This window comes from Bombus vancouverensis, chromosome 8 (assembly GCF_051014615.1).
Source record: "Bombus vancouverensis nearcticus chromosome 8, iyBomVanc1_principal, whole genome shotgun sequence".
In the NCBI taxonomy this organism is placed as follows: Eukaryota; Metazoa; Arthropoda; class Insecta; order Hymenoptera; family Apidae; genus Bombus; species Bombus vancouverensis.
Genome location: NC_134918.1, coordinates 13,947,463 through 13,963,648, shown reverse-complemented (window position 1 = coordinate 13,963,648; position 16,186 = coordinate 13,947,463). Strand labels below are relative to the sequence as shown.

The window sequence follows — 16,186 nt, the reverse complement described above, 5'->3', positions numbered from 1 at the left end:
ACATTCTCACGATAATATTGGCAGACGTGGTTAATACGATAACAAATATTAATGCACGAAGTTAGCATTGCCGTAACAACTCCTGCTTCTTCGATTATTCGAGAACTCAAAACGTGACCAACGTCGACTCGCCATCTCTTCCTCCTAACTTTCCACCTAAACAGCGGAAGCAACTTATACTGGGACGCGTTCTCTTCCTCCAAGTTTCCCCAATTATTCTATCAACGGAGAGAACTCTTCCCAAGTTTGGTGGAAGTGCAACGTTTCGTGGAAACGTGGCTCGCCATAAATTCAAACGGGGACGACGTAAAGGCTCGCAAGTCACCGCGATTTCCAACTTGACAAATCTGACACGCGCAATTACACCGTTCCAGACCGGTGCCAGCCAACGCGGATTCAAAGGACGGATCACCCATGGTCATCACGAAAAAACTGCTCGGCACGGTACGGACGAAATAAAAGGGCGCACGCGAAACGGCCAACCACCCTCTCCGTTGTTTTATTCGCACGCCATCGACGCTCGTTTATTCTTTACCATGCGGATTCTTTGCGAACAATCGACTCGTTGTGCCCACGTTTCCCAGAATTTGTAGCTGGAAATTGATTTATCCCATTTCGTTTTCCCTTTTTCCTTAACATGTATTGAGTCTCGTATATTGTACTGCTACCTGTCGTTGTAATGAAAAAAAAGAAATGTGATTTGATATCCTCGTGATGTACAGTACTGTGCAAAAGTCTCGCACGAAGTGCTTATTCTTATTGATGTTTAACAAATGTCTATTTTTAATAATAAAAATAAAAGTAACTTGAAAAGGTTATGCACCAGGAAAGCCAGAAATAAAATACATAAATGATAAATGTAAATAACGTCGTGTACAAATACTTGATTCCCTACAAATATGATTAATTGCCATTATAAGCTCATCATCATACTATGTGATATCTAATACTTTTGCAGAATATTGTACGGTGTATTACACTTGATCTTTTTTGAAGAATCTTCTAAATCAATGTGTGCATCTGCAGTAAACAAGTAACGTAAAAACAGTACAATAGACGTAAAAATAACTACATCGCGCGTCTTGAAAACACAATGGGCTCGTTATTCCCCCATAGCTTTTTCAACCTCGTTAGACAACCGTTCAGCTTGTTGAAATTTCAACTCGCAACACATCGCGAATATAAACACGTCCCTTAATACCCGGAGCGTGTAAGGGATCCATTAAAATCGCTGGTTGTTCCCACGAAAAACATCGTTGTTCTGATTATCCCCTGGTAAACCACGGATAATTCGGACAGGACAGAATTTCCCTGGCTTGGTCCCGGATTTTAACAATTACACCTGCGCGCGGCAGTTATTAACGTTTATCAAAGTGGCTGAAATACATGGCGAGAATTTCGTGGCGAAAATGAGCTTGGAACGAGGTGATCAGCGAATTTGCCACACCGTACGTTGCTGACCAACGCGAAAATTCTATTCCCCTCGCGACAAACCGTTATTGTGGTAACAGGCCGTGCGCACACGTTTCGAAGCTGAAACACGTCTCCGCGTGATAACAGCACTCGTCCGTGTGACGTTGGACCCGGAACTCCGCTATGTCGCCTACTCTAATCCCGGCTGTCTGTGACCGCGCCCTGTCTCGTTTGTTATTCCCACTTTCATGCGGGGTTGAAGGTTGCATCGACGATATCCAGGATCATCGATCGCGTATATAAGGCGGCGTGTCAAGAGGGTTGAGCATCAGTCACCAGTCAGCTGAAGACAGATACAGCAATCAACATGAAATACTTGGTGAGATATATTCTTCCTCGAAACTTCTCACTTGTATCGAAAGTTCAACTAGATTGATTTAATTATCTGTTCTTATCACGCTCTTTCTGTATAATCTTGCGATCAGGTAGTAGCTACCTGTCTCGAAGTATCACAGAAACATCAAATCATATCACTTTTTGTATCACTCTTTTTCTATACAATCTCTTGATCGAACAATAGTTACCTGTCTTAGACTATTATAGTAGCATTAGATAATTGCATGAGATTTTTTTACCACAATTTACATTTACCTTGATATCTTGATACCTGTTCAGATTGATCTTGATCTTTACGTAAGTCTTGTCTAGATAATTTAAAGCCCTGAACAAGTTGGGCGAAACACTGAAATCTAAACGATTTAAACAAGTTGAATGAAACTCTGAGACTTTGCCTAAATAATCTATACCGAACTAGAGCTACATACACTTAAATCTATATCAACCACATCTCAGGTCGTCCTTGTTGCCGCCCTGGCCGTCGCCTCAGCTAGCCCCGAGCGCGAACGTCGTTCCCTAGCCTGGGGACACAATGGTGCAGTGGTGTTGGGTGGTGTGTTACCTGGAGTGGCAGTAGCTGGACCAGTGGCTCCTTCGGCTGCGGTTATCGGACCTGTCGCTGCACCAGCAGCCGTGGTTGGGCCTGCTGCAGGTGCTGCCGCAGTAGTTGGGCCTGCTGCTGGCTCTGCCGCCGTCGTGGGACCGGCTGCCGGTAACTTACACGTTCTATCGCTTTGAACTGCTTCGACTAAACGTAGATCTTGTACGTGAAGTTTGGTAATTATAACAGATTGACCAGCGAAGTATGGTAATACTGGTTATTGAAACTTCGAAATCATTTCGGTTAATAATTCTGACTAACTCTGGAGATTAACGAAATTCAATTTGGTAGTGAACATTTTAAATACAACAGCGGAGTACAATATACAGTACATTACTGTTTCGTTATATTATATCAAACTTCATTGTAAAGGATTATATTAAAGTATGAATTTATTAGAGTAGCGAGAGAAATTACATGAAAATAGAAATATAAAACAAATTGTTTCTTTTGAAGGTTCCGCGGTGGTCGCTGGTCCCGCAGGAACCGTGGTGGCGCCAGGAGCCGGTCTACTGTGGTAGAACGTCAACCGTAACCCTGGATTCTCCAAGACAACTCGAACGATCTCTCTCGTGAACCTGAAAGCGGCCACTCATCGATCTCCACCCGCGGGACTTCGATCCAAGCTCAGCGTTGTTCGATAACAGAACACATCTCCTGATATCGAGAACGATGGAACAACGACAACTCTTTTTTATTTATAAATTAAATCTGTTCGATAAGAGTTAAACGAACAACGCGTTCGAGTTTCTACGAGGTTCTTTCGCGAATTTTTCTTCTTGTAACTAGCCATATTCTTGTTACGCTTTTGTACATTAATAAATGAAGCTCCATTGTACAGTCACTTGGTTTTGCAATACTTTCAATTTCAAGTATAATCCCAATAGCCGAACCGAGACAACGACTCGTTTAAGTGAAGTTTAATACTATTTAACTAGCCATAAAAGTTATCCACCACTCGTCGTCCTCCGAGGACCAGTTGTTCCAGTTTCTAATTAGATTGTTAAACGTATTACTGCTGTTCCTCGCCTGTGGCCGCTGCCAATGAAAAGACACGTGAAATAACGAATCCGGTGCAACTTGGAGGGCCTACCAATGGCCAAGAAGCTGCAACTTAGAAACTGCAATTTAAAGTACAACTACTTTCCTTGATTATGACTTGGCTTGTAAACTGCGTAAAAGCGACTGTAAATTGTAGACGAGGGAATTCTTCCAAGTAAATTTAATAAACGAGTACTTTAACGAGTACTATTATATTACTTAAGCTTGTGCTGTGTTCTTTGAATCATTTTCAAGCAAATCGAATCTTTCTATAATCATAAATAATATATAATAATGTAATAATAGGATATTTTCTATAATCTCTTATAAAAATTTTAAGAATTTTAATTCTTAATTGCAAAGTTTATTGAAAAATTAAACGTCTATTCGTTCATTGACACGAGAGGAAAATTGATACGCAAAAGTTTGAAGATCGCAATAGAGTTAATGATGAACAGTAACCCTTTAAAATTGAGTGATACATGTTAAATGTTTCAATTAACCATAAATAATTGGCCACGTTTCGTCATTTACAAATGTAGATTACAGATTTTGGAACGAAAATGACCGAATCAGACGTTATAGAGAATATGCCAACAGGCGTGCGTTGTATTACAACGAGGAAACATACTTAATTATCACAGTTCAATTACTTTTGGCATCAGATAATTATCAAATCGATTCTTTAGCAATGCGACAGCACCAACTGTTGCATTAATGTCATACATTTATAATTAACTGATTAATCATACCATTTGAGTGTTTAAACGGTGAATACGTTATTAACGCGCAGCATATATAACTACGATAATTAATATATAAATCGAAAGACCGAATAATGCCAGACATTTTGAATCGTTGGGAATTTTCTGGATAATACACATTTCAATTGAATTATGTACGAACGATTATACCGCCGATGTAGTTCGATTATGTTCCTTTCCATTTGTCGTATTTTACTAGCCTCACAAATTAGAGGGCTTAATGTTTTCGAAGAAAAATAACGCAGGCAGGTATTTTTGTGGTTTTTAAAATAAGTTTATTATCTGATAGAAAAATTTAAATTACAATGGGAAGGGGGAAATGTATAATTTTCTATGATGCCGATTATAGGGGATCGATCGGAGTTGCGGCCGAAAAGGGGTGTCGGGTGTGACCAATCGCCAAATTCGAATTTTTCACGATGAGAAAAAATTCCCATCGTCGATGTTCACTGTAATACTTCAGGTCCAGTTACGCCGGGATATTAAATAGTGATTTACCATCCTTTCAATCCCCACGCTGGGGCAGCTAGGGCGGGAGCAGCTACAACTGCTGCTGAAAAGAGCAGAAAATTTACATTTAATTTGTACTGTTTCGTGCAACATTGTAATTATTCATGGCAACACTATGGAGTAACCAAACTTCCATGAAAACGTATTTTCGAATGAATGCATAAATCAAAATGTATCGACGGTATATGAATAAAAAAAATGTAATAAAATCTATCAAAATGTTATTTCCCTAAAAAACCCTGGATATCGATTTCTCCATAGCAAGAAATAATCAGTTGTGCATTTTCCTCTATTACACGAATCTATCGTATTGTCTATTGTACACGATATTCATATTTTTCTTAATTGATAAAAATCGAAGATACTTACGAGCCGCAAGGAGTTTAGGAGCAGCGATGGCAACGGGGGCAGCAGCGATTTTGGGAGCAGCAACCCATGCTGGGGCTGCGAGAGCTGGAGCCGCAAGGATTCCACGGCGTTCTCGTTCTGGTTCAGGGAAGGCCGCAACGACGGCAACGATGGCGAAAAGGATCAACTTCAAATACAATAAAATCCTCTTGTTACCATGTTATACTTATACATGACACTCAATAAAGATCATTAATATCGCGAACCATCGTGATTATCAACGATTACAAACGATTACAGTTGGTATTTACAACCGTGTTTGCAAATCAATCTTACCAGGGATTTCATTTTGTTGGGTTTCTTGAGCTTCTTTCGAACTCGAAATAGCAAGCGACTGATGAAAATCCTAGCTTCGACTTTGTCTTTTATACTCTTATTTTCCAACCTATATCTACGCCGCGTACGTCATCCACCCCGTACGAACGCGTGTCAGTCGGTTTCATAGTGGCCAGGCTATCGCGGCTTGTCGCGAGCGGGCGTGGTCGGGGACTTGAATCCGTAAATCAAGACAGCGATCTAAAACGATGAACTCGTACAGCGCCAATGTTGCATCAGAAATCTCGATGGCGCGGGTTGCGCACGCAACGGCGCGCGAATGTTGCAGAAGTTTCGCGCCGAGAACGGGGCCACGGATATATTTGCATATTTTACAGCAGCTACGTATAGATCTTTTTTTCTTTTTTTATTCAACATGTTTCTTTTAGTTGTTCATATACTCGCCTCGTTACGTCTAACGATCGACCCCAAGGTTTCGGTCGAAAGAGGGAGAAAGATAGATCAGCTGCGGTTGAATTTAGGGTTCGATTATAAGATGCAATCCGCGCGAGATGTTGCGAAACTGACTTTCGATTTTGCGTGAGACGGCCTTGAATACGCGGCGGTCAATGGACTAAAATGTTCGATCGCCGATATAGGAAAGCAGGAAATGCTGCCTTGAAAGTCTAGTCAAATGTTACAACATACAAAAGCAATTGACCGTATCCACGCGCCACCAATTCCATTTTTTCACGTGGCCTCTATTTTTCCTCCCCGAACGCTATTTATTCCACGTGCGCGCGCTACGCGATAATATAATTTTATTATCCGTTTGCGAAACAGATTGCAAGGACTGCTCTCGTGAGCTTTCATCTTCCAAGGTGCCGGATGAGAATACATCTGCATCTAAGATGTAAATCATCACATCGTGTTCTTGATTTTTTTTACTGAGATACTACTTGGATAGAAGATAAATATAGAGTTAAGAATTCCTGGAAAGGATTCCTTCATCCTAGGAAAATCTTCAACGTTCGTAGACATCTAAATCTTTGCTTTCTGTGTAATGGGTAATGCATTTGTTTATTCTGTCTTCATTGTCTAATGATAAAAGTACACTGTACACCGTAGAATTCCACTTATCTGATCCCATCGGTGGAACAAACACTTTGTATAATTGCAGACTCTATAATAGAAGTCCACTCATTCTCTCCACTGCCTATAATTCCTCGCATAATAGCAGTTCGCGTTTAGATAAGTGGATTCAATCGACAAGTGTTCATTTAAACGGACGCTAACTACAGCTTCGCTTCAATAAACGTAGCTGCATCGTAATCAAAGCTCACCGTCTCGCGCAAGAGAAGAATCAAAGTACAAAGGAGCAACTTTTACTTCTCACCAAGCAAGCAAATTGCAAAACATTCCAAAATCCGATTCGCATCTTAATAGTGGAAAGTGGTAGTCGGCAGGGAACTGGTCTGCAACAAGTCATAACAATTGTGCACTACGGGCACAGACCGTGCAGGCCAGCGTCTTTGTTCTGCTTTTCTGCGCACGGAATTCCAAAGAGTCTGTATCTTTACGAGGGAAACAGGGCGCGGTGACCATTTTTCCTTACTCATCATCGGAGGTTATACGTAATGGACTATATAACGGTTCAAGCCGGTTCGAAATGGTTCAGTAGACAACGGTATACTGGCGGGAAAATTCCGCGGGATACAGAGATAATAAGAGAAAAGAAAAACGGATTTGTCGAACGGACCGAGCCATGAAGTTGCTGGTAAGCTGAGAAACTTTATCGTAGCTCATCGAGCAAGTCGAAGAAGAAATTGTTACGAAAATAGGGGGAATCCGTGCAGCAGTTCCTGATGAGAAAACTTTAATCTGTTAGCTCGTAATGCACTTTCGTGTCGTCAGTGAAATATGAACGGCTCGCCGTCTCTGACCAATGTTTCATTGATATATAGAGCGCCGCAGTGTTAGCTGACAGTCGGATAATTGAAACGTATGGCCGCGTTCTATAACTTTGATTAAGATGGGTAATCCATTGATTCCGTTTAAATACGTCGCATAATTGTCGCGTTACAGTGATAATGGTCTGACAGTTATGACGGTGAAATTTCGTCGCGTTAAAGTACGGGAATATAATAACGCGTATCAATTTATTCTTCTAATTGAAATCTCTGCTATGAAAGATCGATTTTTAAACTTTTTTTATCATTACGATTCCCTAGAGTCTAATCGGTATCGACGCAATATTTTTCAAAATTTTCTCATCGTTACGAATTCTATCCAATCCTAGTTTCATCGCAAGTCCAATCATCGATTCGTCGATCAGTTTCGATCGTTACTTAATACCTATGATCAAGGGAGCGAATTCTTTCTCTGAGGAAGCGTTCGCGGCGTTAAAAAAATTTGGCCTAATGTTGTCCACGTAGATGCAACGATGGGTGCAGCGATGACGTGTTCATGCGCGGCACGTCTGCCGGAAAACCGAGTTATGCAAATTCGCGATGCGTATGTGATTCTATCCGTGGCCACTGGATCGTATATATGCGTGTCGGATATTGTTCTCGAATCAGCCGTCTCGTTAACACGACTCACGGCAGCAGATCATGTTTAAACTATGATCAATCTAGTTATCCTTATTACAATCGACGTTTGTTAAATCCTCGTGAAGAAATAGCTGACATTCGTTAACAAAACATAGCTTCCATTTGGCACGAGATAACGCAGATTCGAATGGTAATTTCAAAATTTCTCAACGTGTTTGTGAATAGCTGACGTTCGAGCGTTAGACTTGGAGAGAAACCGTACATTTAGGACCTAAGTACGTATACTCGACAGAATCGAGCTCGGCAAAGGTCAAAGTTCAAATCCTGATTCGTTAAATCGAATGATAGACTCTCTCTCTCTCCATGGTGTTGAGTAATACAGAAGGGTATACGCTTGATTATCGTAATATTCTCTGGAGTTGATGCGAAGGTGTTTTTAGGTTTGAGTTTAATACCTGGGAGAGATATTTACGAGTAAGATTACAAGAAAGCATTTCAACTATTGTGTCGCCGCGACCCACGTGATAGTTTCTGACGCTCGTCTTAATAAATCACGCCTTATCCGTTTTCAGTTACGGTTTGTGGCATCGATTTTCTTAACGTCCGTTAGCGCAAGCAGCTGGCCTTATCATGAAATAGTGGGCGTCGGACAATCGGCGGGACCATTGCTCGTTGCACCAGTTTATGGAGTCGCACCTGCGGTGAGCCTGTTACCCGCGGAACCGACCAAGAAAGCTCAAACCATAGTTGCTGGTCCCGTAACAAAAACTGTCGTCGAGGGATCGTCTTCCGGACCAGTGACCATCGTGTCTCCAGGAGCTGCCGTAACCAGCTCTCCTCCTCCAACGACGCTAAGTAATTTATCATTTGGGATAAAATATAACGCACGATTGTTCTTCGGGGTTTAGAAAGTTTAGAAAGGCAACGAAAGAGCCGGGGTTGTTTCGAAGGATTTTGAATTCAATCTGAATATTTATGGCGCCATCAACCGAAGCCTATATTTAAAACTATTCAACTTACACGAACAAACAGTACCGGCTTCTACTATTAACGTGAACATTTTACGAGATACATAAAGCCAAGAATTTATCTGTACCACGTTCCTTCAGCGAATTACAAATTTAGTACATCCATAAATTTGAACGTATTCAGGAGAACGTACTGGACGATTACGAGAAAAGTAGATAAAAGTTGCTATCGTTATGAAAAGTTGCTAAAGTTATTATTTTGTATTTCTTTTCGTTTTCTTTTGTTTTCTTTTTAGAACCAACCATTGCCTCAGCTGTGCCAGAAGATACAGTCCTCGTTAAAGGAGCTTCGGCTGGCGCGGTGACGCTAGTAGCGCCATCCGACAATTCCGTCGCTATCGCAGACACCAATAACGCAGCGTCAGCCGAAGCAGAAACAAAGAAAGGCGCCGTTGCAGCGTCAGCGAAGGCGGTTGTTGCAATCGAAAGCGCAGAAGAATCATCGACCACGAAAGCATCGACGAACGTCACGGCCACGGCAATTAGAGAAACAATAGGCATAGCGTCAGCGAACGCCGTAATAGGTCCCTCCACCGGGCCTATAATCATCGCTGGTCCAACCGTTCCACCGATACCGGTACCGGCTGGCGTTGAAGCTTCCACACCTGAAGCAGTGACTGCTGCTAGTGTTGCTGCTTCGGCAACCGCTAAATCTGCCAGCGTGTCTTCCAGTGCGGTCGCCAATGTGTCGGTTTCAAGTAACATAAGTGCTGAACAAACCAGTGATGTATCTGGTTTAGCGTCAGGTAAGATTTATCTTTAATTTAAATTTAAATTAAAAATTTAAATATGTACGTAACAATTAAAAAGAGAAAATTCCCAGTCTTGATACATATATTATATATAGTAACTGATACATATATTTATCTATAAGGACAAAAGATATTTGTTGAAAAGGAAGGAGTAAAAGATCGATAAAACGATATTAGACATTTCATACGATAGAGAATAATATTTAGGGGGCGCGTTATGTTGAACGAATTTTATCATCTATCCTGTTCCTCATGAGAAAGATACTAGCTGCTAGAGATCGTTTTATGATAGGAATCTGCCTTCGAATTGATTAAAGCTTCGAGCTGTAAACAACCCACTAAATCAACCTCGTCTAGAACCTAGAAGATCAACAGTAATTATGTTACTGGGACCGTGTGACATCGATACTATTTACATATGCTCTATTCCAGTGTAACGAAATTTATTTGCAGATACTACAGAGCCAACAAGGATCGAGGGTTCAGCATCGAGCTCGAGCACGGTGACGAGTACTTCCGGAAGTTCGACGGCCTTCGCATCAGCGAGAATTAATTTGATTTCACCTCTAGGTACGATCGCACTCGGCGAGACTCCCTTAAGTAACGTTGTCGTATCAACAGGAACAGCACCGCCCGCGATAGTTTCCGGTCCCTCGGGGTCCGTCTCTACCGGTAGCGCATCCCCGTTGCTGCTTAAGGTTCCTCTCTACCATTTGTAGATCAAACTGCTTATTCCCTTGTACGTCCGTTTCTTTACTCGTCGCTTGTTGTTCCTGTAAAAGAAAAATCGAATCGCTTGTGAGAAACCGGTCGATGCCATGTGGCCATAGAGGCAGTTGATTGGCGAATCAGGCCTTTCTAAGGTGGGTTTTACACGAGCTAACGTGGCTAGACAAGCGCATTCGTTGACATTGCGTTGGCGATCGCGCCGACACGAGACAAGGAAGGGAAAAGTTGTGCAAGGACAACCACTGGGACCAACGCTGCAAGCGGTTGGCATTGATGGCCGCTGCGTTATTTGCCTGTGTACAATCATTGAATACAATAGCTACCACTACTCTATATCTGTTTGAGTACCTCGATTTTTGTATTTAATAAAACCGTGCATAAGTAAGGAGCCGGTTCTATCTGTTTTCCTTCCTGACTGTTTTCCACCCCGCTAACTTGTTCTTTTCGCAACGATACTCGATAACGTAATAGAAACGGGGACACGTTGATGCAACTTTAAACTGCAATTGCAATTTCTACCAGTTTTGTTGAATTGTTTATAAACCAGTTTTGTCGAATTGATTGATATATATGGAAAACCTCTTGGAACCTTATTAACATTGAAATGAGACACAATTACGGCTTTGTTAGTAAAATTTGGAATAAATCCAAAAATCTCTATACATGAAACTTTTATATAAGTATTTTTATAATCTCTGCGGAGTGTACGTTTGGAATAGATATCTCGTAACTTCTATTTTCATCTTCAGGTTTGTTCCCAACTTCACCGATATAATCGCGTCTCTCTAAGAGTCTAATTAAATTTTAACATATTTTGCACAACGCACAAATATGAGACGTTTTTGTATACTTACAGTATACAAGTATAGTAGTATCGTATAGTAATTGCAGATAGTTTCACGAATCGTCGCACGCACGACGTACTTTCGAGCTTTGGCACAATCTATTTCGTGTTATCCTAAGCATGTTATCCTATAATTACGACGTCGATGAATTTCTGTATTGTTACAAACAACAGCGCAGCGATTTAACGAAGTTATATTTATCATGTTTATCTAGTTAGTCGACTTGCGATTGGAGCGATCTGGCGTATGGCGCAACCTGTAGTTTGGGTTAAATCATGGCAAACAAGCCGAACCTAAACTGTACGATTAAGCTTGAAACTCAATTATTACCAGGCGGCTTTCACTAGGCAAACGAACTTTGTGGAAACAAGTCACTATAAACTTTTGCTGTATGTTAGATTGCAAACGTTCGCGTATCTGTTCTACGTTTCAAACTCTTCTCGATCATTTTATATTTCTTCGCGTCCACAAGATGAAAGTAATCATTCGAAAACTATTTCCCTCCTGAATTCAATTCTAACTCATCATTAAATATGTTAATAGATAGAATTTTAAAAAGTTATAATATGTATTCTTTACTGTTCGTGAACTTATTAATATTCCATATACCTAATTATTAACAACTTGCATTTAAATCATCACCGTGTTTTACATAGTTTATTTCAAGTGTAGACAATTCAGAGAACTATTTATATTTATTTTATTCATATTTATACCATCTGATATGTAATTAATATTATTTACCGAGTTACTAGCTGTCAAAGGAGTGTTGGATTGCATAAAAATTGGTGGTGACATTGTAGTAGTTTTTGGTTCGTGCATCCGTCGAGTGTTTAACTGCTCCGCGATTTTACTGGATGTTGACCGTAATTGCGGTAAAATTACGTCCTTGAATACCGATAGAATATTGTTGATTGAAACATTTTCAGTAACAGATTCGGTCATCTGAAAAATAAATACGAGTACTTTAATTATTTTTCGTTTAATATTGACATTTTGTTGCTGTTTCCTTTTCCATATCGCCGTTAAGAGACGCATGAGTAACGATCGAAGATGAATTATATATTTTATCGCTGAGAATCGTGTCATGGACATTGGAGTGACGTAAATTAAAAACAAGTTAACTCGTTTAAATTGCAAAGTTTCTCGTGCGTTCACGATACGTTCAGCGTTTCTTGTATGAACATTATGCCTCGTTTATTTCAGCTTAAACCTTTGATGCTTCATTCTCGGGCGTCAAAATCGTTATTTTTTTTTCTCTCTTTCTCTCTAAAAGCAAGCGGCATGCATTGCGATTCAGGCAACTTGGAAATGCGAGCTTTACATACCTGCAGTAAAACGACAAGCAATAAACATGAAAAAGTAAATTTTCTTCCGTTCATGGCGAATACTGCGGAGAAATACTTCTGATTTTATTAAGCGACCAACGCGACAGCGAGTGAATTGAAACGTCTTGAGCTGCTATTCTCAAAGGTTCCATTTATATATTTAATTAACTCGTAAATATTTTCGCGTAAATGCATAACTTTTATCTTTGTACGTGGATAACGATAACGCGATGAGCACGATGCATTATTCTCGCGATTTTTATTAATTTATTGAAATAAATAGAAACAAGTATAATTTGATTATAGTTGAACAACACGATTGTTGAACAGCTGAATATTCCTGAAATGAAACTTCCGTAAGATTACGAGAAACTCTGAATAAGAGGAAGATAAAGAACGACTTTACGAGTGGATATTGTCACGTGCTGACAGTGTGCTTTCGTAACATTTAAGATTGTCGATGAGAAAAGACACGCGTTCGTACTTTTCGAGAATAAGCAACCGACCGTAATTCAATCGAACGAATAAAAATGATAGGCTCGTCGAATCGCGGTAAAATGGTCGCGATGTTGGAATATTTTTTAATCGACGCGTCATGCTGGTCTATTGATTTTATGGAATCGAACGAGCCGTAAACAATGTTAACTGGCGTATCGTTTTATCGTGGAACAACAACTTTTTACAGAAAGGTTAGAGCACGCTGTCAGGTACAGTTGCGACAAAAAATCTCTACGCGACATCGTTTCGTCTTTGTCGTTTTAAGTGCACGATATAACGTAATTCGTCTACCATTCTTTTCCCCTCGATTAAGCTTCTCGTTTGGATGTTATGTAGAAAATTCAATCGTTGGAACTGGTATTTGACAGAAGATCGTGCGAGGTCGGCTGCCATTAAACATACTTTGCCCGATTGATTCGTTTCTCACCATCGAGAAATATAAATGGCGCTCTAATGAATCGCATGAAAGCACTCCCAACGAGAATCCGATTATCCTGGCCCCGGGCTGAAATTCTATGGAACCCGACGAAATCATGATTCGCTGCAATTTTACCCCCATCGTGCCCATTAAATGAATGTTACACCTAGGATCGTGCCAGTTAAGTGAACAATACCTGATTCAACGAACGACATAAACATCCCTAGCAGAATGGCGTCGTTTAATGAAACGCCGCTGAAAACGTAACAAAAGAGACTCTTTGCAGCGGAGTATTTTGCGCGGAACTTGCGTCCTTCTCTTCTTTCACATATAAATCACGCACGGAGCGTGTTTCGCATTCATCGATAATGAGTTACTATTTACAAAAGAAATTGAAGCTTTAATTATGATCGCGAACAAAGAGCTCGACAATATTTTCAGCTTATTGAGAAGCTATTATTCGGTAAAACGCCGACTATGACGCGAGATTGAAACGGTAACGTTTCTCGAAAACGTTTATCGGGCCGAGGGGGGCGACAATGATGCTGCACGACGGAAATTAATTTGACACTGGCAGCCGACACTCATCCCGTTCTTCGTCCGATTGGTGTGTTGCAGCTCGTGTAAATACGGCAGAGCGCGCCGCCGAACGAGGACAACAATGAATCCCAATAAACGGAGCAATTTTACGGTAACACGGAGAAAAACAGAGAGAGGCAATGCAGTCGCGTTGGTAATTCTCGTAATGGCGTAACGCGCTCCGAGGGAGGTTGAATTCACTTTGCGCTAATGCGCTATCTACGACAATGTACGTGTTAGAATTCTCGAAAATGATATCATGGCCAAAATGACAATTTTATCGCACGCTGAAATTAACCGGCTTGCGAATAATAACACATTTTCATAGTTTTCGTGGTACACTTCGATATCTCAGTCGGATTCAGTCCCGTCACCATATGAACAATTAAAATTCCAGGTTTGATATTTAACGGGACAACAAGCGATATTAATGGACGAAGTTTTCGAAATGGACGAGCAGAATAAATTTGGAAGCGGAAAGGAAGACTTTGATGGATGCGAATTTCTGAGGTGAATTTGAAGGAGAAACGTGATTTTCGCCTGACAAGGTGGGCCGCGGTGAATGCGCTGAATTTGTAAGTCTCTCTCTCGCGGTTAGATAATAAATCGCTGTCGAATTGGCTACGAGAAATGCCTTTAAATATCATTGTTCTCCGCGAAAAGGGAAGCTGAACTATTCTTCGCAGCTGACAGCACCGCCGCGCTCATATCCTAGAGAACTTGTTGAAAATGATCAACGTCGATGCTGTCGAATACCTGAAACGAATGGACGTAACGACGGGACAGCTCGGAATTGTTCAAGACGTGAAAGTTCTTCGACGCAATTAACATTGACACCTTGGCCGACCACGCACGCGAAACTCCACCCACCCTTTGACTCGTGCTCGTACGGCTCGTTAACGAATTCTTTTCTCTCGTTATCATGAGATACTATCGACTCGGGTCACGGACGGCAGACACGAACATTATCTTCATTGGCCACAGGGAGATTCGACATCAAAGGTCGTTACGGTAGATTGCATGGAATGTCGTCGTTGTCTTGGAAAAGATTGCCTTTAAAACGAACAGAAGACGAAAGACAGGGAAGAAAGGAAATGATAAAAGAAGACAGATATCAGGTATGCGTGACGTGTGTTTGTTAGCTCGTAGAAATACAGCTAGAGTCTGAGAACGAGCGAAATTTGTCAAAAGTAGTTACTTTCGAGGAAGAAACTCAGTCGTTGCGTGATATTTCGATGTCTCGATCGGAAAACAGAAGCTTTCGACGTGGTAGCGATACGTAACGCGGCCGGGCCAGTCAGAAACACAGATTCATGGGAAGTTCGTGACTCTGCCAGTATCGCGGATAACGCGTCGACTTTACGGTCGGAATCTGATAACAACAGAAGTTCGTGAGAGGATGTCAGCAGAAATGGGGTGTACATGCGTTTAACCAGATTTTCGTACGCCGTACGACGTGTTGCAACATGCGGGACGCGATCTATCTCGTTAATTGAACTTTCTTCGTTTCGGTGTCGTCGAGTCCTTTAAATCGACGAGTTTTTTTTTAAATCGACGAGTTTTTTTTTAAATCGGGACGAATTAATGTAAACTTTCAGTACGAGAAAATGTTCGTTACTCGAGTAATGAATGGTAGATGAACGAGACAAATCGAATCTCGTGCGAGTGAAAGTATGACAGATCCTATCTGCTATATAGCATTCTTCCCTTTCTTCGTTTTACGAGTCCTCAGCGTCGTTTTCAGCACTTCTTATCGATCTTCAGCGATTCCAACCATCGGTTTCCCATTCATTCTCGTTACGATCGTCTCTACCCTTTCTTTACTCGTTTAATTTGACTTTCAAATAGCATGGCAACCGTCGAATCCCACCTCCATTAAATAAACGTTAACTTCTGATTTTATATCACTTCCTTCCTCGTCGAAGAATCGATCGATCAAAGTCTGCAATAGTTCAATTAAAAAGAAACGAAACAGGAGGTATCTTTGATTCTTACTATTCCATATCTCGATCTTGTATAATTTTTTAAATCTCAAGTTATATCGAAATTCTTTACTGCTTGAGGAATCA

The 16,186-nt window shown here is 40.9% G+C and overlaps 4 protein-coding genes across 6 annotated transcripts; 2 read left to right on the top strand and 2 right to left on the bottom strand.

Annotated features, from left to right (window-relative positions):
• The first annotated feature begins 1,683 nt into the window (after window positions 1-1,683).
• Apd-1 (apidermin 1) lies at window positions 1,684-3,254 on the top strand. The gene is made up of 3 exons (XM_033332359.2): window positions 1,684-1,792; window positions 2,266-2,521; window positions 2,867-3,254. The coding sequence occupies exons 1-3, from the start codon at window positions 1,781-1,783 to the stop codon at window positions 2,929-2,931; spliced, it is 333 nt and encodes a 110-aa protein (XP_033188250.2). The 5' UTR covers window positions 1,684-1,780; the 3' UTR covers window positions 2,932-3,254.
• A 1,213-nt stretch (window positions 3,255-4,467) lies between these two features.
• On the bottom strand, window positions 4,468-5,563 carry Apd-2 (apidermin 2). 2 transcript variants are annotated; one of them, XM_033332372.2, is made up of 3 exons: window positions 5,410-5,563; window positions 5,095-5,260; window positions 4,468-4,765 (listed from the first exon to the last, which is right to left on the bottom strand). In XM_033332372.2, the coding sequence occupies exons 1-3, from the start codon at window positions 5,419-5,421 to the stop codon at window positions 4,710-4,712; spliced, it is 234 nt and encodes a 77-aa protein (XP_033188263.1). In that variant the 5' UTR covers window positions 5,422-5,563; the 3' UTR covers window positions 4,468-4,709. The 2 variants fall into 2 exon arrangements, with proteins under 2 accessions (XP_033188263.1, XP_033188262.1); XM_033332371.2 differs by having other exon boundaries at window positions 4,468-4,768; window positions 5,410-5,562.
• A 1,500-nt stretch (window positions 5,564-7,063) lies between these two features.
• LOC117155890 (uncharacterized) lies at window positions 7,064-10,837 on the top strand. 2 transcript variants are annotated; one of them, XM_033332369.2, is made up of 4 exons: window positions 7,064-7,165; window positions 8,513-8,795; window positions 9,205-9,714; window positions 10,174-10,837. In XM_033332369.2, exons 1-4 carry the CDS (start codon window positions 7,154-7,156, stop codon window positions 10,437-10,439), a joined length of 1,071 nt encoding a protein of 356 aa, XP_033188260.1. In that variant the 5' UTR covers window positions 7,064-7,153; the 3' UTR covers window positions 10,440-10,837. The 2 variants fall into 2 exon arrangements, with proteins under 2 accessions (XP_033188260.1, XP_076477062.1); XM_076620947.1 differs by lacking the exon at window positions 7,064-7,165 and adding an exon at window positions 7,967-8,130.
• A 1,038-nt stretch (window positions 10,838-11,875) lies between these two features.
• On the bottom strand, window positions 11,876-14,229 carry LOC143303072 (uncharacterized). The gene is made up of 2 exons (XM_076620951.1): window positions 12,623-14,229; window positions 11,876-12,239 (listed from the first exon to the last, which is right to left on the bottom strand). The coding sequence occupies exons 1-2, from the start codon at window positions 12,674-12,676 to the stop codon at window positions 11,952-11,954; spliced, it is 342 nt and encodes a 113-aa protein (XP_076477066.1). The 5' UTR covers window positions 12,677-14,229; the 3' UTR covers window positions 11,876-11,951.
• Between the last annotated feature and the right edge of the window lie 1,957 nt (window positions 14,230-16,186).

Coding starts and splice junctions, on each gene's coding strand:
- Apd-1 (XM_033332359.2), top strand. Junction 2,522..2,866: donor CGTCGTGGGACCGGCTGCCG/GTAACTTACACG, acceptor TTTCTTTTGAAG/GTTCCGCGGTGGTCGCTGGT.
- Apd-2 (XM_033332371.2), bottom strand. Junction 4,769..5,094: donor TCCTAAACTCCTTGCGGCTC/GTAAGTATCTTC, acceptor TGCTCTTTTCAG/CAGCAGTTGTAGCTGCTCCC.
- LOC117155890 (XM_033332369.2), top strand. Junction 8,796..9,204: donor TCCTCCTCCAACGACGCTAA/GTAATTTATCAT, acceptor TTTTCTTTTTAG/AACCAACCATTGCCTCAGCT. Junction 9,715..10,173: donor TGTATCTGGTTTAGCGTCAG/GTAAGATTTATC, acceptor ATTTATTTGCAG/ATACTACAGAGCCAACAAGG.
- LOC143303072 (XM_076620951.1), bottom strand. CDS start 12,676: ATGAACGGAAGAAAATTTACTTTTTCATGTTTATTGCTTGTCGTTTTA. Junction 12,240..12,622: donor TGCTTGTCGTTTTACTGCAG/GTATGTAAAGCT, acceptor TTTATTTTTCAG/ATGACCGAATCTGTTACTGA.